Below are 26906 nucleotides of genomic sequence, written 5' to 3'. Positions count from 1 at the left end.
TCATTCTCCTGAATTTTTTTTAAAGTGAAAATAGATCGATGTATGCATGGAAAAAGTCAAGGGAGTGCGAAATGCAGAGTTTGTGCAATTCTCAAACATTTTTTTAAGAGAAAATAGATTGGTGTGTACATGGACACCGAGTTTGTGCAATTCTTTGACTTGTTATTTTGGTTTTGTGTAGCAGCCATCTTGAAATTGTGCCTTGCTGGCAATCGCCAAAAATCATCAATTTTAGCCAAGGGACACTATGAAAGATTTTCCTCCGTTGGTTATGAGCAGCACAAGATCCATTCATTCATTTTTTTTACTCATATTACTGCAGTTGCAAAATCTATATGTCATAAACGCAAACTAGTTAAAAATAACTTCTCACCACGTCAAGACAATATATGAATTTATTTAATAGTCTTAATAAAAGTGATTCCTTTTAATTTCAAAAACTGCAAATATAGAATTTCTTCTAATTACAAGTTTTAATTCTTTTAAAACATTATTTTTATAGGTTATTCCAATTAGAAATTCTTTCCACATGCATGTAACAAATTTAATATCAACAGTTTAAATGTGCTAATTCCTGTCATTAAATAAAGAAGAATCTGCATATATGCATGCATGTTCCTGACATTGTGGAAAATCTGCGGTACCTACAGCCACCACATTTTGAACACACAGTCTTCCGCCCAAACATGGGCACGTTGAAATCCGAATTTTGACTTTACTTTTTGCTTATTTTATATTTTATGCAAACTTCATGAAATTTTGATGAAAAAACTGTGCAATTTAAAAGCATAGTGTTGTCACTCAACAAAATATAAAATACTTTTATTTCAAATCTAATTAAAAAACTCAGCAATTTAAAAGAAATACATTGTCACAGCCCACAGCAAAATACTTTTATCTTCCACATGCCAGGCACTGCCATTAGGTTAAGTGTAAATTATTTATTTTTTCTCTTTTAAATTTTAATCATTCTATTACCGATTAACAAGCTAAGTGATTTAAAAGCAATTAATACACTTTTTCATTTTTGTTGTTATTAATTACTAACTGGACTTGCAAAATTACACTAGCTGTACTTGTTAAAATCATTATTTATTTCTTTTTAGGTGGCTAGTAAAATAAACCTAAATTTTTCATTTAAAATTATTACACATGTAACAAAATAATTTACAAACATTACATGACAGATGCAACTATATGAAATATAATCTCAAATTCTCTACACATTTTATTTTTCACAAAATATATATATAAAATAACTATATTAGGTTAAAGTCTAAATTCTAGAGACACACACTTTTTAAATGCTAAATTAAAATAAATTTCTTAATAACAAGAAATAAGAATTTTATAAATTTTAAACTGTTGTAAAATAACATACATCAATATGAGGAAATTAAAATATTTTATAAAATAAAATGAAAATTACAAATGTTTCAGAATACAAATATTTCAGAATGTCGCTTTAGTGATTACTGCTTCAGAAAAGACTGATTTAAAATTATTATAAAACCTACATATTATACTTACAGAGATTCAGAAAAACATTCCTGTGCTTCTTCTTCCATGTTTTTGCAGTAGAAAATTATTTGTACAAAAATATCTGAAAAATTAAATGAAATAAAAATTTATTTATATACATTTTATGATGTAATGAAAAATAAGCATTTACCAATATTTAAAATATATAGAGAAACATTAAAATTATAATTAAATAGAAAGCATTCATCAGAAAATAGGTGGGAAACAAAATCAGAATTTATGTCTTGTATTTCTAATGTTTGACTTTATTGATCAATTCTTTCTATTGGCACAGCTGTTTTAAATATTCTCCTACTCTCTATTCTTTACTCCTTCCCTAAAATAACTAGAACATAAGACAGAACTGAAAAATAAAGTCAAATAACAGAAATAGAAGAGTCCCATAATGATTTTATTCCACACTTGTTTTAAAACGAGTCTTCAATACATATTTTCAAATACAGAAACTTTTTTAACTAAAGTACAGTCACCAAATAAGAGATAAAGTAGCCATGTAAGTATTGAGAAAGTTGCCACATAAAATGCGTTCTAAAATATGCCAAGTTGCAGAGAAATGTCGCCAAGCAAGGAATTAAGTCGCCAAACATTTAAAATTAAGCAAAAAAGCAACCTTATTTTGACACAGATTTTCAATAACTATATTAATTTTAAGAAAATCAAACATAGGTACCTTTTCTATAGAAGCAAAAAAAAAAAAAAAAAAAAAAAGTCTGCTGAATTTCCCGAAAACACCCAAGTTAAACTTATGTTGCCCTTTTTGCTAATTTAAAATTTTACGTTGGTAAGTTCTCTTCTGATACAGAATGCCGAGTATTAAGATAGGGGTACAGCATTGGTCAAAGAAATTTCATAAATGTTATGAACTTTTACATTAGACATAATGAATAGTTCATGAACAAACTTTTGTAATTGCCTTCCTAACTAAAATACCATGAAAATGCTTATCTATATGTTTATAGTTATTAGCTTTATTAATTATTATTAAATTAGTTAAAATCCATTGTTATTTTGAAGAAAATTTTTTGTAGTCATTTAATGTTATTAATATAGCTGTGGACAATTATAATCACATGAACCTGCTGTACCTTAAGTATAGAAGAAACTGAAGATAAATTATTATCCATTAAATATTACAGTAAAACTATACTTCAATGATACTTAAAACAGTGATAAAACAATCAATGATTTTGGAAAAAAGCATTCTGCATTCTTTAAATCAACTTTATTATTTCATCATTAGAAAAATAATGCAGATTTTATCATGCAAATGTTACCGCAAACAAAAACAACAGATGATGGAAGCTCTACCCACGAGATTATTTTCAAGCACCCGTACTCATTAATTATGTCAATTAAAATTTGCTAAAAGGCATTTCAAAATGCAGCAGTTGATTTTAATTCTTTTCAAACTTTATTTTAACACAATGCAAGAATGCATCATTTAAAAGTAAACAGATAAACTACCAAAATTTGCTAAATCAAGCATATATATATATATTATATAATAATTCATAGTAAGAAAACTTTCGATATACCATCTCCAAGGAATACAAGTTCAATTGCTTTATTTTGAATTTATATATATATATATGTGCGCATTTTTCATTACTCACCATGCACCAATGCAATTGTCACCTACCAAATATACTTTAGCTAGCTTTTCAGCTGCAGAATGCACTGCTGCAACAATTATCTGTTAAAACTTGCATACATTTTATTAGGATGAATTCATCAACAAAAAAAGGGGGGAAGCAATCAAATCTGCAACACATCCCACACACATCTTGGTAAGAAATAGTTCAATAAACAGAAAGTTAAACAGATTCAGATAATATATTAAATGCATTAAACAAAAGAATATAATTTTCCTCTTCCTGTCCAGTGACAGTTTTATACTGCAAGGGGGGAAAAAATTAAAAGCAGTTAAAATCTGCTCCTTAAAAAAAAAAAAAAAAAAAAAAAAAAACACTACTTATTTATTAAAAAAAAAATATCCCCTCCTAAAAAAAAATTTAAAGCTTAGAGATAACTGTCACATAGTGTGTTAACCGCTTGCCTGATTATCCCGAGTTATCTCGAGTTCATATATATTGCAGTTAATTATTATCCCAAGAAAACTCGGGCGAAGCAGAATTTGTTAGTACGATTTCTTTTATCACAGTTTTACTCGGTCGGGAAGAAATCAAAGGAAATATTCAGCTTTGATTGGCAGTTTGCCAAATTTTGTTGGTTGCACGGTTCTTTTGGAGGGACTGGTCGCGTGTTTCCCTATTGTATAGTATACATTAGCTTGTGGATTAATAATGCATAAAGAAGGATGCATGCATTGGAAAAAAATAAAATAATGGCAATGATGCAAGATAGCGAAAGTGATGATTTTTCATATAGTGATTATGAAGAGGTGGGGAAAAAAATTTAAAAAAAAAATAATAATAAATAAATAAATAAAATCCAACGAGACAGTGTATTCTGTGCTCCCGTGAAAGAGATTCCAGCGGTAAGCCAGTAAGAAAAGAGACCAGATACCAGTGTAGAACGTCAGGTATCACTCTGTGTTGTCCCTTGTTTCAAAAACTATCATTCAAAGATTAATATTTAACTTTTTTTTGTTTGCCTGAGATAACTCAGGATAGTAAACTAATATTAAAAATAAATGCTTTTAAACCTTCAAAAAATTAAAAATTCAATTTAAAACCTACATATTTTAATTTGTTTCGTTTTGTTGTATTTAATAATAAAATAAAAAAATGTGATGATTTTTTGCACTTTTTTTCAAAAAAATTTGTAAGGGAAGCGGTTAAAATAATAAAATAAAATATTATTTACACACGCTAAACTGCACTGAAGTGGAAGCTTTTAAGGATAAAGTTCATAAACCAGAAACCAAATAAATGACCAATGACCTTAAAAGGAAGTTGAATATGCAAAAGTCATTCATTTGGATGAGTGCAGGAAATAAAGCATCCTATTTGTGAAGCCGCCCACTTCAGTGCAATTCCGAAACATTATTTTATCAATCATGAAATTGGAAACACAAAAAATTCCAAAAACTGATATATAATAAACAATCTGCAATTCGTCCAAAAATAAATTTTACCAGTCTATGAAGAAATCTATCTATTAAAGGATTATCGATGATGTTGATAATACAGATAGTGATTTCTAAGTGAAAATTTAAGGGTTTTTAGTAGAGTATTGTAAGTTTTTCTTCAAGATCATATTTAAGTTACATTTTGTTTTAAATACTGATGCATTTTAATTACAATACTATTAAATTTTGCGAAAGAATTTTCCAGCTTGAGGCACATCTGGGCTCAAAGTAATGTAACAGGTTACAGATAAAATGTATATTTATTTTGCTTACAGAACTACATTATTGACTAGTTACATAGGTGAACACAGGTTATTAGTTAGACATCTCACTTTTTGCAAAAACTATAGCATTATACAGAGATTATAATAAATGCTTTTTAACTTGAAATACACAGTCCACTCAATCCAGTCTCAAACAAGTTCAGAATTTAAATACTTTTTAATCTAAACATTTCTTCTGAACTGAGTAACAAAATGAACAAAGTGTACTAGCATGTACAAAGAAGTGACAGGTACATGAAAATTAAAGGGCACAACTATGAATACTTGTTTTAAAATTTTAAAGTATTACCACCACCATTTCAAGTTTGTCTTGTAATGTATATTACATTATACAGACACTATGGTTCCCATAATATTATCTAAAAAAGATTAGACATTTCTAAATTTTTGCTTTAAAGCACCAACACATTTTTTTTTTTTTTTTTTTTTTTTTTAAGGAATAGGGCAATTATAAGAATTTAATTCAAAAAGACTAGCAAAGCAACGACTTTGTATTCGGCACAGATTTTAGTCAAAGAATGTATCAATTTCAAAGAACAAATAGGTCCAGTGTAGCCAGAAAGTTTCTTTACACCTGAACTAAATGCGTGCGACAGTGTAAGATGTTAAGATATTTAAGATTTGAATTTTCCATATTAGTCATGGCAACAATGCTCTTCACCTGAATTTCAATATAAATGCCACATAACTGACAGGGATGACAATAAAGATGCCAAAATTCTGCAGCTCTCGCCCACTTTGCACTTGCTGTTTGCGAATGCCTGAATGAACTGTTCCCTGGCCATTGGATAGGACGTGGTTTCCCAAATTTATCAGACATAGTCTGGACCTTACAACACCCGATAATGCCCTGTGGAGGATCACCAAATGATATGTCAGGAAGAAGCAATGATGCTCTGCAGGGAAGTATGCTTGAAGCCTTTCAGCAAGTGACACTGCAGCTGCTGAAGCAGATGAGTAGAAGAATATTCAGGCATATCAAGCTGTGCAGGGATAATGGTGGTGCACATAGACATTTTGGACAAATAACTGTATGTGTTATTAAAGTTACAATGAAATAATTGCATGTGTAAAGAGCTACTCTGTACAAATCCCTTTTCATCAGCAGAAAGAAATCTGCAATGAAAGGAAAGCTACGGTTGTATTTATACTGAAAAGGAATAAAGTGAACAAGAAGATAGCACCATCTGTCGGCAGAAATAGTAATGAAAATTGAAAAAGAGGCTTTCTGGCTACTCTTACAAATCTCTCTTCATCAGGAAGAAAGAAATCTGGAACAAAGGGAAAGCTATAGTTGTATTTATACCCAAAAAGAAGTAAAGTGAACAAGAAGGCAGCCCCATCTGTCAGCAGAAATAGTAATGAAAACTGAAAAATCAAGTTAATAGAATTTTAAAAGCATTAAGAAAGATTAGATTGGAATTACAATCATTAACTAAACAGGATAATCTTTGTGAATGTGAAAAGCTTTAAAAAAATCTAATTTACAAATGATAGAAGCTTATTCGATAATTTTTGCACACCCAAAATGAAAATTATGATTAAATTCCCAATGAATTATTGAAGACTAGTTAATTTCACCTTTTTGGGCATAAGACTCATGCTGCACGAAACATCAAAGCTCTTTTAGTTTGGCCAACATATCTCAAATCATAATGACAAGATACGCCATAAATTCCCCAAAATTTTTCAATTTACGAATGACAGAAGCTTATACAATAATTTTTGTACACCCAAAATGAAAATTATGATTAAATTCCCAATGAGTTATTGAAGACTTGCTAATTTCACCTTTTTGGGCATAAGATTCATGCTGCACGAAACATCAAAGCTCTTTTAGTTTGGCCAACATATCTCAAATCATACTGACGAGATACGCGCCATAAATTCCCCAAGAATTATAAAGACAGTCATCAATTTATGGTCTCTATAAACCGATACAAACAGAATAAAATACTAACATAAACAAAAGTAATCAAAAGTAAATCATAAAATTATAATGATGCACAATGATTAAGAAGGCACAAACAACTGGGACAAAATACAGAAGTTGAATTTAAACTACTTCTATCAATATTCATCAAAAACAGAGAAAAACATAAAACTTCTACTAACTCATCTATATTCCCTTATTTAAAATGGAACATTTGAAATAAATTCTGGGCAACATAATATTTTATGCGAACATAAGACTGACTGTTCTGGGAGAAAATAAAAGGAATGAGAACTATTGGCATTTATCACATATAGCTTTATAACAGTTATGGTTGCCTCCTTGGGCAACCAAATGAAAGATATCGATAATTTAGAAGTGATAACACTAAAAATTAATTTTTTTTGCACTCTATAATAAAAGTAAAATGTTCTTTCTTCTACATGATACAGTACAAAGTCCGAGATCTGAAAGTCCAATATCCGGACTTCAAAACCACTTTTTTTAATGCTTTACACTTTGATCTCTTCCAATAATAAAACAAATAGAAGTCCCAATTTGATTCGTAATTTCACTTCGGCACTAAATAAATACCTCGTTATTGAAGAAACAATAATTTAGCACAAATTTGTGTGATTAATAGTTCCACATCAGCTTGGCATACATCACAAACCGAAACACTCTACATACAAACATCATAGATTTTACACTGCTCAACATTGAAAATGCAACACCAAGAAGGAGTGGTCAGAAAGTGATGAAATTTGGAAAAAAGAGACAGTAAGCAGCAATAAGTGGTCTTTATTACAAAAGGATAGGATACAGAGCAAGAGCGGCGTCGGCTCAGTACGATGTAGGACCACCACTGACAATGATGCACGAAGAAACACGTCAAGGCATAGAGTCACTAAGAGTGCAGATGGTGTCCTGAGGGATGGCTCTCCATTCCCTTTCAACTATTTTCCACAGTTCGTCTTCTGAACGAGGCAGGGGCAGAATCTGCAAACGCCATCCAGTTACATCCCACACATGTTCGATTGGTGACAGGTCAGGAGAGTACAGTGGCCAGGGAAGCATCTGTATACCTTGCAGAGTATGTTGACACAGAGTATGAGAGTATGACACAGAGTACACCTTGCAGAGTATGAGAGTGCGAGCACTGTGTGGTCGGGCGTTACCCTGCTGAAAAATTGCATTAAGCAGTCCCTGAAGGTAGGGAACTCCCACCGGCTACAGTACATTATCCAAGTATCATTGAGCCGTCATAGTGCCTTGAATATGAACTAGAGATGACCTGGAATCGTTGGCAACAGCGCCCCAAACCATTATGCCACATTGTAGTGCGGTGGGGCAATCCATAGTTACTGCCGGATTAGATCTGTTTCCACGTCGACGCCACACACGTATGCGGCAACTGTCACTGGGTAAACAGAAGCGTGACTCATCTGAGAACACGACGTTTTGCTATTCTGTCATCCACATCGCTCCAGTCCGGTACCATTCTGAACATTGGCGTCTATGCTGTGGGGGTCAATGGCAGTCTTCTTAACGGACGCACTGAGTACAGGCCACATTAAACCAATCGATGGGAAATGGTTCTGGTCGACACAGGAACATCCAGGGTATCTTGCACATGCTGCAGAATAGCGGTACAAGTGATTTGAGGGACCGCCACAGCTTGTCCGCGGATGCATCGATCCACGCATGCTGATGTCACTCTGGCTGCACTGCCCCCTCTTTCTTCCTACATTTCCTTGTTCCAAACATGTTCGCCACAGCTGATGCACCATGCTCGCATCCATGAGGGTATCAGCTGCGATTTGAAGTAAGGACCAACCCGCCCTTCTCAGTTCGATCACCATACCCCTCATAAAATTGCCTAGCTGCTGGAAGTGCCTTCATTGACGGCGGCCTGGCATTCTCTCCTATTACACGTTTCCGAGACAAAAACCAACTTTCTTCGATAATTCGTCTGGCAGAAATAACGACATGAATATTGATCTTACATTGTGCGTCAGAGAGCTGCGCATTTCACATTATTCGTATAACTCAGTGATGTGCGTCTACTCTAAAATTTGCATAAATTTCTGACCACTCCTTCTTGGTGTTGCTTTTCAATGTCGAGCACTGTATATCCCTGATGTCAACCTTGTAAATCATTGTTTATTATATTTCGCTTTCATCACAGCATGTTTATCAACACATGACAACTTGAGTAACGATTCATGCAGTGAAGACCAAATGATTTTTTTATATTAGTAATTTAATAACAAAGAATATAGTAACCTTTTATGTTGACATTATGCTTGGCAATGATTAAAAGCACTAACAAATGTTGACAAAGAAAAATTTAACAAAAATCTCTTTCCATATACTAAAATTAGATTTTGTTAATGATACTCATAAGTCAAAAGATTACATTTAGAGCTATTTAAATTAAGAATAACTGATTTACATTTAGTGCTATTTGAATTAAGAATAACTGATTTGTTTTTCACGTAAACCCAGAACTGATGCCAGAACTCGTATGGCCGCACAAGGCGGAAGAATTTACGGAAGACAAAATTTTTGGAATTAAGAGAAACGAACAACAAAATTAAGGTATGAAGAAATTTTTAGAATTTAGGAAAAGCAATGGAATTCAAAATTTAGGGGTGGCAAAACTTTAGAACTTAAGGAGGTGCTTGGTAGCAGAATTTAGGACCCACAGAGACTGCATCAGGCTGTAAGATATCTAGCACTGGCCCTTAAGTGTATGTGGAATTTATTTAATCAGGAATCCGATAAGACTTAACCACGTTCAAGAAATAGACGTAAGTATAGTAAATAACTAAACTAATACAATTCAGGCTTAATTGTCTCAGTGCACGATAGAAGCAAGACAAAATTCGGAGGAACAACTTGTCTTTCAAAGCCAAATCTAATGGAACATAGCCAATAATGTATAGCGGACATTATTAAGCTAGGCTAAAATTATTCTTTATTCATTCCAAAGAATTAAGGTATATAGCAGATTGCACTGTTCCTTAACTCTTTGATTTGACCCAGCTTAATTATTTTTTCAGGCTGTTTTCATTAGAGACATTTTATGAAAATTAAAGTTTGAACTTTCGATTATGTTGAAAAGAGTTTCTAAAAGCATGTTTCGATGTCCATTAAACAAAAAGTGGATAAAGGCATATTCATCCCAAAATTATGCGAGGAGCATGGCATTGAAAAATCAACTGTATATGACATAAGAAAACAGAAAAAGGAACGTTCCGAATTTTTTGTGGATTCCACACCCCATTTGCAATGAATAACAGGAAAATTATTCGTTATGCTAAAAGTGACGATCATGACAAAGTGATGACCGAACAGATCAGACAGTGCCACAAGCGAGGACGTGCCACTGAAGGGTTCTGTGCTAATGGCTCAAGCTAACATATTTCAGTACGAAATGACTTAAAAACTGAGTGCACATATTCGACAGCTTAGTTAACCAAAGTAAAAAATTGCCATGGTATACGGCAATTAAGAATTTTAGGCGAAGAAGCTTCACCCGATGCTGAAGCTGCTGAACTACTTGCAAATGAATTCATTGAACTCATTAATAGTGAAAAGTTAGCTCCAGAACAAATTTACAACACTGATGAAACTGGTCTTTTCTGGCAATATGTGCCACAAAATACCTTGGCAGCCTTTACAAAAAAGGCTCCAACTGGTGTCAGATTCAAAAGCAAGACTAACAATTTTAGCATGTGCAAATGCTGTAGGAACGCACAAGTGTAAACTTTCGTAATCAGAAATATACACAACCTCAAGCATTTACAGAAGTAAAGATTTTCCCCATTATATATTGTGCGAATAAAAAAGCACGGATGACACAAGTGTTAAACCTTCCAGCACATGAATCATGAACGAAGTTTATGACAAATTCCATTTTTAATGCACATTTTTCATATATTACAACTGAGACGCCTGAAAGTCATTTCTATTACTCCTTTCAACCCTTTCCCACATCATAGAATGTGCTAACAGGAATGTTAGCACATATGTGCCTTTTTTTTTTTTTTTTTAACTGGGCTTTTGTGTTATGTGGCAGCTTCTTCGTAAAAGTTAAGACATATGCATGGTCGTGGGTGAAAATTCGAAAAATATTTTTTCTCAAATATTTTGTGTTATTAATTGACGTGCATTATTTTAATTTGTATAAATTCGACTCAATTTTTTATATCAGTTTTCAAGGCCCCCCCCCCAAAAAAATACATATATGTGCAACCAGCTGATTTTGCTCGCATTCTTCAAGAATGATCTGATGAAGAAAAAGAAGACAAGAAAACCTTTGGATGTGAGAACAATAACTATTTGAGTGAGGAAAATATAGAGATAAATAATATCAGCAGTGAATCTGAACAATAAATTTCAGATGGTGATGATAGTAATGATATAGAAAAAAGGAATGATGATGATATGTTATTCTATGTTAGAATAAATCTTCTAAGCGACGAAAACAGAAGTATGCAAACTGCTCGTATAAGGTGAATAAATTCAAAATAAAGTCAAATAACATGAATATTGTGATTTTGTTACCTGGCCTAAAACAGCATTCCAAGGATACAGAGAATGAAATAGAATCATTTTTGAAAATAATTGCTATAAATATGCTAGATGAAATTTTGGAATGTACAAATAAATATATAAGTTTGCTAAAAGGCATATACTGAAGAGACAGCAACTGAATTGCTACCTCAAGAGTGAAAATGATGGCATACTTTTGATTGTTATATATGATCGGAATAAAAATAAAAAAAAAAAGACAGCAAGTAAAAGTAAAAGAACTGTCCTCAAATGTCCTCAATGGCACTGGAACTGAAATAACAAGAGCTGTGATGAGTTGGCTATAAGAGATTTTTATTTCTGACAAGTTGTCTTCCATTTGATGATAAATCAACAATACAGGACAGATGAATATTAAAACTAGCTTAGATTTTAAAATATAGTTATTAAGGAATAAATTTTAATTTTTTATAATGAAATACATCATTGTCTTTCCACCTGGCTAACGTAAGTATTTAAAAATAATTTACCTTCATTTGAAGGTGGCATAATTTGTATTTTGCAACAATAAGGTTAATATTTCATTTCTTAACAAATTTATAATCAATATTCACCCATTTCTGTCGTTTTTCATGCCCAAAACAGTAAAATAATAAATGTTGTAAAAAACATGATGCACGCATACTCATGTAAAATTGCCAAGCACACATGCTGGAAGATTATAGAATGATTGGTTTGAAAATCATTTCATACCCGAGGCTCAGCAGATGACAGAAAAATTGTCCTGATTGTAGACAACTGTTCGGCTCAAAATTCAGTTAAAGTTTTAGTGAAAGATAATGTGTCTGTAGTATTCTTTCCTCCAAACTGTATGCCCATTATTCAGCCTATGGCTATCGGAATAGTACACACGCTGAAATGTAAATATAAAGTAGAATTTTTAAAAGCCATGTTAAATTTCTTGAATAATATCAGACAAGACTATTGAAGAATTTTTGAAATATTTTTGCATAAAATCTGCTGTGCGGAGCATCATAAGATCATAGAAGGATATGTCAGCAGATACTTAAAAAAAAACGTTTGGCATAATTTATAACCAGCTACTATATTTCATGGTGAGAATGCTGAATATGATAGCCGCAAATGTGAAGGTTTTTGGATATCGCAAACCAAAAATGAAATTTTCCGATTAATGGATTTTGTAAAGAAATGTGGAGAAGCAGTAATAAATGAAGATGATGCAAAAGAAGTTTTTATATTATGAATGGCGAAATCTGTAGTATGGTTCTAAATCCACAGAAAAACCGCTACCGATAGTGGAGAATGTGACACAGAAGTTACTGAAAAGGAGAAAATTTTGATTGACAAGTTACAGGACTTCAACACAACCAGAAGTTACAGGACTTCAACACTGTAACTAAACAAGAGATTATGTCTGTCTACAGAATAAAAGAGAAAATACAGTCAAAAGTCGTTAATTCGGACACCCATAATCCGAAATGATCTATAAACCGGACCTCAAAGCTACAAACTTTCTGCGCATGCATCGCGTTGGCGCATGCGCGTAAGACCTTTACGGCTGTGCATATGCATGTGCGCATGCGCATAATATGTTTACGTATGTGTGTTTAATGTATAACGGATGGTATAACCTAAAATTATCTAATTATGTATTTCAGTTAATGTTGCAGATTGCATTGTTCCTTAATCTTCGGATTGGATCCGGCTTATTAATTTTTGCAGACTGTTAGAGCAATTTTATAAAAGTAAGCTTGAACTTTCGATTATGTCAAATAGAATTTCCGATGCTGGAGCTCCCAAAGGATCTACAAAGCGAAAGTATGTTTCGATGTCCATCAAACAAAAAGTGTTAATTGCTGCAAAAAATGGATAAAGGCATATCCTTTGTTTCTCTAACCAATCCGAAATCAGTTTATCAATTTCACGCTGCTCTGCGGCAGGGAAGGGGGCGGACCCTGCGGTGTGCAATGAATTGGAAGTTGATCTGTCAGCACTATCCTTATCTTCAGGGCAGATGTTTTTATTTTATTTGGCTAATTCCTTACTAAATGTAGTATTTCATCTCGATGTACTCCGTCTTTTATATGATTTAAATCAAATTCCTCATCATTTAATTCGCTTCCGATAGTGAAGAAAGTGACACAGAGGTTATTGAAAACGAAAAAATTTCGATTGACAAATTAGTCGGTATTCTCGACACAGCTATTATAGGACTTGAACAGTGGAACTTTGTAACTGAAGAAGAAATTATGTCTGTTTATAGAATTAAAGAGAAAGTATTATCACATAAAACGAAGCAACTTAAACAACTTACATTGAAAGAAATGTTTAATAAAGTAAACAAATAAATATTAAGCTCTGTTTTTTGTAAATTTTGATACCCTTTAGATCAGTGTTTCTCAAACTTTTTTCTTCTACCGCCCCCTTTGAAAATCAATTATTTTTCATCGCCCCCCCCATTTTTTATACACTCCTAAAACTTAAAAACCACAATTTCATTACTTTAATTCATTTAGTTATAGTGTGCTATATTAGTCGGTTCTGGTGTTTAAACTTACATTCTAAACTAGAAATTTTTACCAGGGAGAGCAATTAAAACGCAACTTTATAATATTAATAATATATTTTAATCAAATTAAAAGAAACAATATAGATAGGTAATCAATTTTAGTTTTTAAACTAATCTAATAGGATGGATGAATTTGATGATTTTTAACAAGTTTGTTGATATCAGGTTCGATTTTACTCAAAAACAGTCGTAAGTCGCCGCGTTTGGTAACTTGCAAATAATTTTTAGTAAGCAGCGATGTCACAGTGCTAAATCCACATTTAGACAAATATGACAATGGGAATGATATCAAAAATTGTTGAAAGATCGATCACAATCCAGGGTACAACTGCGGAATTGACCTTTGTAGCCAAAATTGTTGGTAGCCATTTTTATATTTGCTTTTTATTTCCTCGTTCGTTGTCAGTTCTATAAGTTCTTCTTCCAGCTGAGGTGATATTGCTATGTTGACTTTTGAAAAAGGATCTAACACCTAGTCTGGTATTTCCAATTTCAAAATGTCCTGGAATCTTTCAATGAAATCAATGTGAAGATTTTCCAAATGTTGGCAGTAGACGAGCAAGTCGTTGTTGTTGCAGGATACTGATAAATTGGGAAAATTATGGAACTCACGTCTGCAGATATTCTTCTTGTGTAAGAACAGCTTGGCTACGAAAGCAGCGATGATATTTTTTGTTTTTATTAAATTCAAGTCATCGCCTTGAAGTTGGAGATTCATATAATTAAACAATGTATAAAGGTCTGTCAGGTATGCAATATCATTCTTTGATGTGATGAGGGTTTTGCGCAAGGCTGTGTCTTTGTTTTCCAAGAACTCTATGACAGAGTCAAACAGATCGTAAAAACAAGTCAATTTCCTTTTGATAGCCAACGCACTTCTGTGTGAAAGATCAATCTGTTGAAATCTTCATCATTAGCAACACAAAGCTGATTAAATAATCTGTCATTTAAAGAGTTGTTTCGGATTTTATTGACTGCTCTGATGACATGTTGCAATGATTGAAACAGTCGTTCACTTAAATTTCTAGCAACTAAATGCTGTTGATGTATAATGCAAGGTACAGCAATCACATCAGGAATTTTGTTTTTTAAGTACGACATGAAGCCTTTTTGAGACCCTGTCATAGCTGATATAATATTCTTCAAGGTAATTCCTTTTTCATCACAAAACTTTTTCAGTGTTTTAAATATGGTTTCTTCTTTTGTGTCTGTCTCTAAATTTCTAGCAAATAAAAGTTCTTGACATATTTTTTCATCTTTAATGAACCTCACGTAAGACAACAACAATGCTTCATTAGTTGGTAAAGTGGACTCATCCAACTGAATTGAAAATTGACTAGTCTTCAGATGATTGCACAATGACTCTTCAATGTTTTCAGCCATTTCATCAATTCATCTTTGCACAAAATTATTGCTCAAAGGAATTTTTCGAATTATATCTGCCGCCGGTTTATGGAGCACAGTAGTTATAACTTCTTTTATCGCCGGCAAAATTAACGCTTCTCCGATGGTGTGTGGTTTACCTGTTTAAGCAATTAACAGAGAGATATTGTATGAAGCTCGAAGTCCGTCATTGACTTGTTTAGCAGCCATCGAAAAAAGTTTCGATACACTTGGCTGAGCACTATGCTTCTTTTCCAGATCTTGAAAATAGGCTACATTTTTGTCATTCTTATCTGGATGCATTTTATTTAAATGATCTTGAAGTCTTGAAGGCTTCATCGCTTCATTTGAAAATGTTTTTGAACAAAGAAGGCACAAAGGCAGAGATGTGTTTGTCAAATTTTCTATGAATCCATATTTAATATATTCTACACTGTATTGCCGTTTCTTCTTTTTTGCTTGCGACATGGCTTTTTTTTTCAAAAATATGTAAATAAAGTGTTGAACTTAAATACTCGGTTAAAGATAGCGCTCGAAACCACTAATGAAAATATAAGAAAAATTACGAGCTTTTATATAGGATTTAAATACAGCAAGCACCGACAGGAATAAGACAAACACGCACAAACTCGTTTATCTCTTTCGACGCTCAATCGTACTGAGCAAGTTAGGACAAGTATCGATGAACCAGCCGATTGCTACCATGTACAGTCCGTTTTCGTACTGCAAAACCGCCACCTCTTGATGATTCTATTCTGAAAAGGGGCGATACGCTGAGATGGACTTTTTCCTCAAACCAGTTTTTCAGAAGCACGGAAGCATGCATGTTAAGTAAACATTTCTCTTTTGTCTCAACCCTATTTTGATGAACTCGAAGCAGACCTGACACATGCGTAAAAGCGCTGAAGGTTTCTCCAAACGAAAACGGACAGTACGTCTACGGAGCACAACATCATAAGTGCACCGGCTCCCGCAGTTAGTCTTTTCCCCCGGAATGTTTGCCACATTTGGCCATTCATGCATTTACACAGCTGTATGTTTTTCGTCCATTTTACAACGTACGCGCATACGGCGTGTGGGCTATCCTATGAAATCTATGTTAAGTATTTTAAGTTTTTATATCGTCATACAGGGTAGACATATAAACTAAGTATTCGTTATTGTGTAGTAGGTAGGTTTTAATTCTAGTGAAATTTAAAATATAAAGTATATCAAATTACAAATCTACCATCGCCCCCTAACCCACGTCAATGCCCCCCATTTTTTTCTGGGCCCCTTAATGCCCCCCTCTATGTCTCAAACGCCCACAAGGGGGCATTATCGCCCACTTTGGGAAAGACTGCTTTAGATCATAATTGTTCTTTATTTCATAAATTTCGGTTTCATATTTTTAATTTTATAATTTCTGCATGCCATCTTACCAGATTTAAATTGATGATATATAGATCTATAGATCTATAATCCGGAAAAATCGATAATCCGGAATCGCCGAAGTTCCGACGAGTCCGGATTAACGACTTTTGACTGTATTAGCACAAAAAAAAAAAAAAAAAAAAAACCACTTAAACAACCTACATTGAAAGAAATGTTTAATAAAGTAAACAAAAAAGTATTAAGCTTTTTTTGTAAAGTTTGTTACCCTTTATATCATAAATGTTTCATTATTTCATAATTCACAATTTCATATTTTTAATTTTATAATTCTACAAAACATCTTACTAGTTTTAAACTGATGATCTAATATCCAGAAAAACCCCCAAATCTGAAATCGTCATGGTCTCGATGAGTCCGGAACTCAAATGTTGTACTGTATTAGCGCAAAAGTCATAAAATTTAAAAAAGAAATTTTGAAATCTTTTTTAAGCAAACTACTATATTGAAAATTATGTATAAAAATAAAGAGGTGCAGTTCCGTGAAAGGGAGTGTAGGTAAAAGTATATGTACAGGTAAAAAAAAAAAAAACACTTGGTGAAAATCGGTGATTTTTGGCAGTACATGAATACAGAGTTTGTGAAATTCTTTGACTCCTTATTTTGGCTTCGTGTAGCAGCAATCACTAAAATCGCCACTACACAAAGGCAAAATAACAAGTCAAAGAATTGCACAAACTCGGTATCCATGTACACATTGACCTAGTATTTTCACTTAAAAAAAATCACAGAATTGCACAAACTAGGCATTGCGCACTCCCTTGACTTTATCCATGTACACATCGACCTATTTTCACTTCAAAAAACATCAGAGAATTGCACAAACTTGGCATAGTGCACTCCATTGACTTTCTTCATTTACACATTGATATACAGTACAAAGTCCGAAATCCGGACACGTCGGGACTTCGGCGATTCCGAATATTAGATCATCAGTTTAAATCTAGTAAGATGGCATATAGAAATTATAAATACAAAACCGTGATTTATGAAAAAATGAAGTATTTATGATCTAAAGGGTATCAAATTTTACAACAAAAAAAGCTTAATATTTATTTGTTTACCTTATTAAACATTTTTTTAATGTAAGTTGTTGAGATTGCTTGCTTTGTTTTTTTGTGCTAATACTTTCTCTTTAATTCTGTAGACAGACATAATCTTGAAATCCTGTAACAGCTGTTTCGAGAATTCTGACTAACTTGTCAATCGATATTTTCTTGTTTTCAGTAACTTTTCTGTCACTTTCTTCACTATCGGTAGCGGTATTTTCCGAACCTAAACCATACTACAGATTTCGCCATTCATTAATTGATTGATGATTGAGAAGCATTGTCATCACAATGAAAAACTTTCTTTATATCATCTTCATTTATTACCGCTTCTCCATGTTTCTTTTGAAAATCTGTTAATTGGAAAATTTCACTGTTGTTTTGCAATATCCGAAAACCTTTAAAATTAGCAGCTATCATCATCAAATTTAGCTATCCTTCACTATACATATTTGGCTATGCATCGTGAGCTTGGCAACTAACAACAAGTTGTCCCGTTAAATTTTATCTTGCTTCTATTACACCCTGAAGACAATTAAATCTGAATTGCATTTGTTTAGTTATTTATTATACTTATGTCCATTTCTTGCACATGCTTATTACTTATCAGAGTTCTGAATAAATAAATTCCCACATATATTTAAGCTTCATTGAGGGCCGGCGCTAGATATCTTACCGCCTAATAATAATAATAAGAAGAAGAATCACAGAAGGAAGTGTTATTTATACTAACTACTGGAAGTTATGAAAGTCAGAAGAACTGCGAGATGCAGGCTTTGAAAATTTTGCTGTCAACCACAACTACAATTTTGTGGACCACAAATTGGGTGTCATACACAAACAACACAGCAGCTGTGGGGCAGTGCTAAATGGAGTAATAAATGCCATCGAGGCACTACTCGACGGCATTTCAATTCTTACTCATCCGAATATATAAACAGATGTTTGTACAAAAATAAAACTAAAATTTTCTCTGCAAGACATCAAAATAAAAAATGTATGTGTGTATGCACATGTGTATATATGTAGGTACATTTGTGTGTATACACACACATGCATAAGTACATACATACATGAATACACACATGCAGGCATACATACGTTACTGAATCCAATCCTGATAACTGAAGAGTAACCATTTATTTGCAATTGTGGAGATCCTATTTTGGGCAATTGCTGTATAAAAAAAATCAAATACAGTCAAAAGTCGTTAATTCGGACACCCATAATCCGCACCTCAAAGCTAAAAACTTTCTGCACATGCGCCGTGTTGACGCATGCGCATAGGCGTTTACGCGTGCGCGTAAGACCTTTACGACTGCGCATATGCGTGTGCACAAGCGCAGAATAAGTTTTCGCGTGTGCATTTAATGTATTACGGATGGTATAAGCTAAAATTATCTAATTACCTATTTCAGTTAATGTTAATGATTGCGTTGTTCCTTATTCTTCGAATTGGATCTGGCTTATTATTTTTTGCAGACTGTAAGAGCAATTTTATAAAAGTAAGCTTGAACTTTCGATTATGTCAAATAGAATTTCCGATGCTGGAGCTCCCAAAGGATCTACAAAACGAAAGTATGTTTCGATGTCCATCAAACAAAAAGTGGAATTGCTCCAAAAAATGGATAAAGGCATATCCTTTGTTTGTCTAACCATTCCGAAATCTGTTTATCAATTTCACGCTGATCTGGGCGGCGGGACCTCGCGGCATGCAATGAACTGGAAGTTGATCTGTCAGCACTATCGTTATCTTCAGGGCAGATGTTTTTATTGTATTAGGCTTATAATTCCTATTTAAATGTAGTATTTCATCGCGATGTACTCCGTCTTTGATATGATTTAAATCAAATTCCTCGTCATTATAAATATCACGAATACAAATCAAATAGTTTTCTGGTTGCAATTTTCTAATTTCGGCTATGTATAATGTATGCTTTACGCATGCACGGGTTGAAAGAAATGTTTAATAAAGTAAACAAATAAATATTAAGCTTTTTTTTTTTTTGTAAATTTTGATACCCTTTAGATCACAATTGCTCTTTATTTCATAAATTACGGTTTCATATTTTTAATTTTATAATTTCTGCATGCCATCTTACCAGATTTAAAATGATGATCTATAATCCGGAAAAATCGATAATCCGGAATTACCGAAGTCCCTACGAGTCTGGATTAAAGACTTTTGACTGTATTTTGTCTCATCTTACATGCTTCCATCACATAAGTTCTCCTAAATATGAATCATAAGTGTTGGCAAGCCTCTATCTTTTAATTAAGATACAATAACACGCTGAACAAATATTAATTTAGAAGTCAAACAACAAAAATCAGCATTATATTTTTCAAATTTTCACAGGACTAGTTCCAATGGTTTTACCGAACCATCATTATCAGCTGCAAAAGCGCAAATGAACGAGATAAGAAGTAATGATTAGATAAGATAAGAAAGCCTAGACAAGAGATAGGCTACTGGCGCCATCTGTTGATGAAACCAGAACTAGAACAAAATTTCTTTAAAGGCTGAAGGCAAATATGGATTGGAATCAGGGTCGTTAACTAGAACAGAAAGATTTTTTTTGAATGTGAAATACCTCTAGAAAATCCACCAATGGAAGATGTTTTTTGAATAATTTTAGCAGCAGAAAAATTGAAAGTGTGATTTTCGGACCAACAATGTGGGACAACAGAAGACTTCTGTGTTTCCTTTTTTCTAACATATGCCTCATGTTCCTTAAAGTGAAATTTTAAGGCTCTCTTAGTTTGACTAATGTAAATTAAACCACACTGGCAAGGAATCCTGTAAATACCCCAGGAATTCATATCCGGAATGGGGTCCTTGAGTATAAAACTTGGAATTCGGAATAAACCTTTGAAACCGTGAGAGAGAGCTACAATGCGCGAAATTCATTCTGACCCGGATATTATCATTTTAAAGGCCGACAAAGTTGGCCATATAGTTGTAATGGTTAAGAACACTTACATCGATGGTGTCACTAAACTCTTAAACAAAGGACCATATAATCCGATCCCTAAAGATCCTTCACCTTCGGACCTGTCAAAAATAAAAACCGCGATCAAATCTTCACAAATCCTTTCAAGCAACTTAAAACATTCGCTTATCCCATCTTGTTGCGAACTGTGCGAGATTATATGCTCTTCCCAAAATTCATAAAAGTGTTATTCCTTTCCGCTCTATTGCATCAGATTTAGGTACTGCCTCGTATCCATTAGCTAAATATTTAGTTTCTAGATTTTCAACTCTATTAGACAATAACATTTACACCAATTCAATAGAGTTTTCAATTCTATTGAACTAAATAAAATTCATTTTGAATTTTTTTTCCCTATTTAATTCAATAAAATTAAATAGAAAAAAAAATTCGATAGAGTTTATAAAAAAGGTTAAAAACATTTCTCATAGAAATTTACTCATGGTTTCTTTTGATGTAAAATCATTATTTACCAATGTTCCAGTAGAGGATGCATTAAGATGTCTAGAAACCAGACTTTGCGAATTTCATTTCTCTAGCATCGAAAGTTCTCCCTTTAATAGAATTCCGAGTTCTATACTCAATGACCCCATTCCGGATATGAATTCCTGGGGTATTTACAGGATTCCTTGTCAGTGTGGTTTAATTTACATTGGCCTAACTAAGAGAGCCTTAAAATTTCACATTAAGGAATATGAGGCATATGTTAGAAAAAAGGAACCACAGAAGTCTTCTGTTGCCCAACACTGTTGGTCTGAAAATCACACTTTCAATTTTTCTGCTGCCAAAATTATTCAAAAAACATCTTTCATTGGTGAACTGGATTTCCTAGAGGCATTTCACATTCAAAAAAATCTTTCTGTTCTAGTTAACGACCCCAATTCTAATCCATCTTTGCCTTCAGCCTTTAAAGAAACTATGTTTTGGTTCTGATTTCATCAACAGATGGTGTCAGAAGCTGATCTCCTGTCCAAGCTTTCTTATCTTATCTAATCATTACATCTTATCTTGTTCATTTGTGCTTTTGGAGCTGAGGATGATGGTTTGGTAAAACCATCGAAAGTAGTCCTGTGAAAATTTGAAAATATAACGCTGATTTTTGTTCTTTGACTTCTAAACCTCTATCTTTTGTTTCACAATTTCGTGATGGCTCTCTCACAAATAATTTCACATAGTGGCCACTTTTAAAATCTGTAAACAAAATTCCATGCTCTTATGAGAAAACCACTGTCTCTTTTTCAGCTGATAGTTTAAATATGGTCAACATTTAAAAGAAAAATTAATAATGAATACAAAAGAATTAAAAATAGCACAAAGACACCAATTCTTATTTTCAGATTTACAGGAAGTTAAAAGTAGCCAATATTAAATAATAATAATAATGATGATGACAGAACAATATTGCATGGTCAAAAGTGAATGCGAAAATATAAAATGTGGCACATTATAAATATCGCCAAAAAATCCCCCCCCCTTTTTGTTGAAGTGATTACAAGTTAAAATGCTAAACATATCAGATGAAAAAAGAATTACTGAATCGATTATATCACATGGACAATATTGCAATTAAAACAGTCTGAAAATCAAATTGACTGGAGATTGTAAGTCTGGGGATTATATTTACTAAGAATGCCAACTAATCCTCCAAATTTGGCAATTGACTGAGGCGGCCACTTTAATCCTAAAATACCAAAATCAATATTGTCTTTAATGAAAATGAATCTGTGAATTATCCCTACAACAAAGTTTCCTGTAATGGCTTAACCTTAATTAAACTGCGAATAAAAATGAAAAATATGCTGTAATTTAAAACAATAATTAAAACTATGTCTCTTTCATTTGATTAAATTTGATACCAGTCTTCAGTTTACATTAAACAGTTTGGCAAATGTATTATAATCACCGGCATAATGTACACATTTTGTTCACTTATATGATAAATTCCCAGAATCTGCTTTTATATCAAATTAGTACAAGACTGTATGATGGTAATGATTACATAAACCAGTTTGGCTGATCTTTGAAATATCGTAACTGGTAATTTGGCGACATTTTGGAGGCGATAAAGGTTACTACCTAGGACTTTGGTAATAATGTGAGAAGTCCTCAGTTCCGATTATGCATTATTTTGCGTGAGGGAAATGAGAGATCATGAGATATGTCATGTGACATTAATGGACGAATTACAGTTCTTTAATCGGAAAAGGGGGGGATTTGGAAAACTGTAGTACTATATTATTTTGTATTAAGCTTCATTGTGTGTTGTGTGAAATAGTGGAAGTGTGCGTGCCACGTAATGAAGATTAGGTAAGTTAGAATTTTTAATCATTTGAGGATATTATTTTTATGCATTGTTCTAAATGTAAGGAGTAAATAAGTTAATATGGTATTATTGGAAAATTGTTATTAGCAATGATTTAGTTTAAAGTAATTAGGATTGTAATCTAATTAAGTTAATGTATGTGCTTATTTATATTTTAAGTAGTGGTTTTTAATTTAATTATATTTTAATTTAATGATCGTGATTTTGTGAGTTATATGTTTGTAGTATTTTGGAATACGTTGAGTATTTTCATGCATTTTCGTGAAATTTTTCTAATTTATGAGAAAAAAGCAGTGTACATGGATATAGCGAAGAGTGTGCGCAATGCCATTTTTGTGCAATTCTGGGATTTTTTTTTAAGTAAAAATAAGTCGACGTGTATATGGTTTAGTGATATTCTAATTAAATGATAGTTATTTTGTGAATTTTATGTTTGTAGGAATTTGGTATAAGTTTCAGTTGAAGTAAACGTGTATGGAAATAATTTAAATATTTGACACTAAGTATTTGTAACATTTGTAATGTTTGGGGTATGAATTCGTTGGTGACGTTTATAATATAATAGATAATTTAGAGGTAAAAGTTTTTGGCTATTTTATTTATTTTATACGTCGAAATGTTCATACTTGGAAAGGGTATATACTATTTCGCGATCAGGTAATTTCATATATGTGCTTTTTACAGAGTTTAAAGATTCACAGAATTTTTTTGCATTTTCGTACAAATTTTTGTAATTTATGAGAAAATAGCAGTGTAGATGGATAAAGTTAAGAGTGTGTACAATGCAATTTTGTGCAATTCTGGGATGTTTTTTCAAGTAAAAATAAGTCGACGTGTAAATGGTTTATGTGTATGTGCTATTCTAAAAAACTCACAAGGAGTTTGCGATTGTGCACTTTTTCCCAATTTTGCAGTTAATATTTGTCATGATTAAGCAGTTTTGTTACATAAAATTTCTAGCATAAGTGTAATTCGGCTAGTAGATTGTTGGAAAAAGTGTTCAGTAAATAAAAAGAAAAGAAACATGTCTTTACTTCGTGAAGACAAAATGGCTGCGAAAAAAAATAAAAAATAGAGGGTTGCTGTAGCAGAGTTGGTCGCCAAAAATTCACCAAGTTACCATAATCCAAAGATCAACCATTAGTTTAACAGAAAACAAATATGCAACAATTAAGATAGTAAATTTATCACAAGAGAATAAATGTGAATTAATTTATGGGGAAAATCATGGGATCAATCACAAAATTTTGTAAAAAAATTCAATACCTGTGACTTGCATCAATAATTTTGAGGAACTTAAAAATTTACAGCCTAGGATTACAAACATTTCTATACAAACTTCATATGCAAGCATTTGCATTAATAATTCTCAAAGAAAGTGCACAAAATAAAGCAATAATATGAATATATGTAACTAAATAAGTAGCATTATATGTTTATTTATATTTATAAACCATACAAATTCTGCCAATGAATCATAACAATGAACAAGATCAACATTTCTACTTTTTTTATTTAATACTGTATTTTCACAAATTTTATTATTGCTTGTAAATGCCTTTATTCTTTGTTTCAGTGTGCTGTCTATTTCCCTGCAAAAGGATTTTAAAAGCTTCTCAGAAAATTATCAAATTATTTGAACACGAAAGCAATGCAGCATTATAATGAAAATTAGAAAAAAGAAAATCCCAAATTCATAACTTTATTTAATATTCAAGATACCTTTAAAATCTCCTAAAGTTATTATTAAATTATGTTATAATAAAATTCTTAGCCTATTTATGATCCCTTGTTTATTGTGTGAGTTACTAATAGCCTTCACTGCTATATTTCCTTCTTTTCCTTTATAAAGCTATAATATATACTATAATGTTAATGAAGCTAGTGTTTTTTTAATTTTAGTTACCAATTTGCAATTTTAAGCAAAAAATGTTATCCCTAATTTTAAGACCTCTTAAGCATAATTTTTAACCTTACAAAATAAATTCAAAACTTGTATGCTGCAATTATCAAGGTGAGAACTTGATGAAAAACACATATTAAACATATTTTTGGTTTACTTTCCACATTTACATGAGACATAAGAATTCTTCAATAACAATTTTCTGTTCTTACATTATTACTAAAGAAAATTCTCCTATATTATAAATTTTAATATAAATACTGATAACGTTTTACTTATAGTTTCCTATAAATCAAATAGATGACAGAAAAAGTAGCCAAAAGTACTTCTGAAATGCACAGATTAGCAAAATAAATAAAAACACTGTTTTAATTTTTTGTTTATTTATAAAAAAGGACAGTGCTGTTGCAACTAAGAAATATAAATGACAGTTAAAAGGTATCTAGTATTATAACACTCAACATTACATATTTTAAATAAGCTGAATATTGTCTGTCTACTTGATTCTCTTTTATGTTAAACATACAAATACACTCAAATATTTTTGGAAAAGTGATTTTAAAGAGATTAGAGCATAAACAGATATTACTTCCAAAATTAACACTTATGAAATATTTACAAAATACCAAAGTATATTAATTTGAAAAATAAAATAATACCATTGGCTTATTGCGACTGAGTATAGAAAGTTTTAAAATTTTCATAAGAATACCAGATAAAGAAAAGAAAAAACTGCTGATTAATATTTAAGAATACGTACCAATCAAAGAATCTTCGCAGAAGTTTCATAGCTTAAATAACTCCCCGAATTATCAAAGTGATGAAATACTCAAGACGTCAACAAAGTATCTCTTAAAATCTTATCTAGCAGTATAAAAGTGAATCAGTTGTCCCACAGGTCATAGATCTGGAAAACAGGAAGTAAACTAAGAACGCTTGAAAACATGAAGTGTAAAACCTTTTAAATTACTAGTTTAAGGTAACGTGTCACTATCTTTTTTTTTTTTTTTTTTTTTTTTGGTAAACTAACCAAAGTAATTCTATTAAAGCGAATTTCCCTACCCGTTTTATAATAAATTTCGGCACGAAAATGAATACAGCATAAATCTATAACCCGATTCTATAATCATTTATCGGATTCTCACCTTCGAACTTCGCACTAATGCATCATTCACGTTACACACAAATGCGAAACGAAAAACATTTGCGTCGTCAGGTTGTCACGTGTTGCACAGGGGAAAAAGAAATATTGAGGAAAATGTCAGCAAATGTTTAGAATATTACTACAGTATTGTATCTAATAAGATGTTAATTTTATATCTTCCTTAGAATATATCCAAATGTAATCATTGTATATACCACTACAATTTTCATTTCACATAACTCGAATAATTAATAATATAAAATTAATCAAATGAACCAAGAAAGCCAGCGCCGCCACATCCATGCTCACAGCAAATAACATAAACAACGTCAGTTAACAACAATTCACTAGAAGTCTCGGGTTACAAACAATTCAGCCTAAGGCTCTTTACAAGCATAATTTCTAATTAAGAAATTAATGTTTGGGGAGTTAGTTTCTTTTAAGTAGCGTAAATAAGCTCGCATGTCTTAGCAGTTCTTTCGCTTAGCGCCAACTTTCATTGTTCATTCAATGGAGGTTACTGTTCATTCAATGGGAAAAATTTCTTCCTCCAGATTTACGGCATTTACATGCGTTGTTGATAACCATTTAAAATGCTATACATTACGATACTTTTCTCTGTTTTACTCTATAATTAAAATTATTTCTATCGTATATGATAGTTAAACAACGTTTTACTGAATTATAAACTCATATAACTA

At 32.2% G+C, this 26906-nt stretch overlaps 1 protein-coding gene and 1 pseudogene across 3 annotated transcripts in view; both read right to left on the bottom strand.

Moving 5' to 3' along the window:
- LOC118204317 (choline-phosphate cytidylyltransferase B-like) overlaps positions 1-26470 on the bottom strand; it is a 107877-nt gene extending 81407 nt beyond the window's left edge. Inside the window, exons 1-3 of one of the 3 annotated variants that reach the window (XM_085818962.1) lie at positions 26124-26470; positions 25822-25968; positions 1531-1603 (exon numbers count right to left, since the gene is read on the bottom strand). In XM_085818962.1, coding sequence (XP_085675088.1) covers positions 1531-1568 — 38 coding nt within the window. In that variant the 5' untranslated portion in view covers positions 1569-1603; positions 25822-25968; positions 26124-26470. The other 2 variants (XM_085818963.1, XM_085818964.1) reach the window with 2 other exon arrangements.
- On the bottom strand, positions 14829-15830 carry LOC146996858 (SCAN domain-containing protein 3-like; annotated as a pseudogene).
- Positions 26471-26906: the final 436 nt, after the last annotated feature.

The sequence above is a fragment of the Stegodyphus dumicola genome, chromosome 6 (assembly GCF_044657685.1).
Source record: "Stegodyphus dumicola isolate Sdum_Otavi_A_Nest chromosome 6, ASM4465768v1".
In the NCBI taxonomy this organism is placed as follows: domain Eukaryota; kingdom Metazoa; phylum Arthropoda; class Arachnida; order Araneae; family Eresidae; genus Stegodyphus; species Stegodyphus dumicola.
This window is presented reverse-complemented; position numbering and strand designations above follow the sequence as displayed.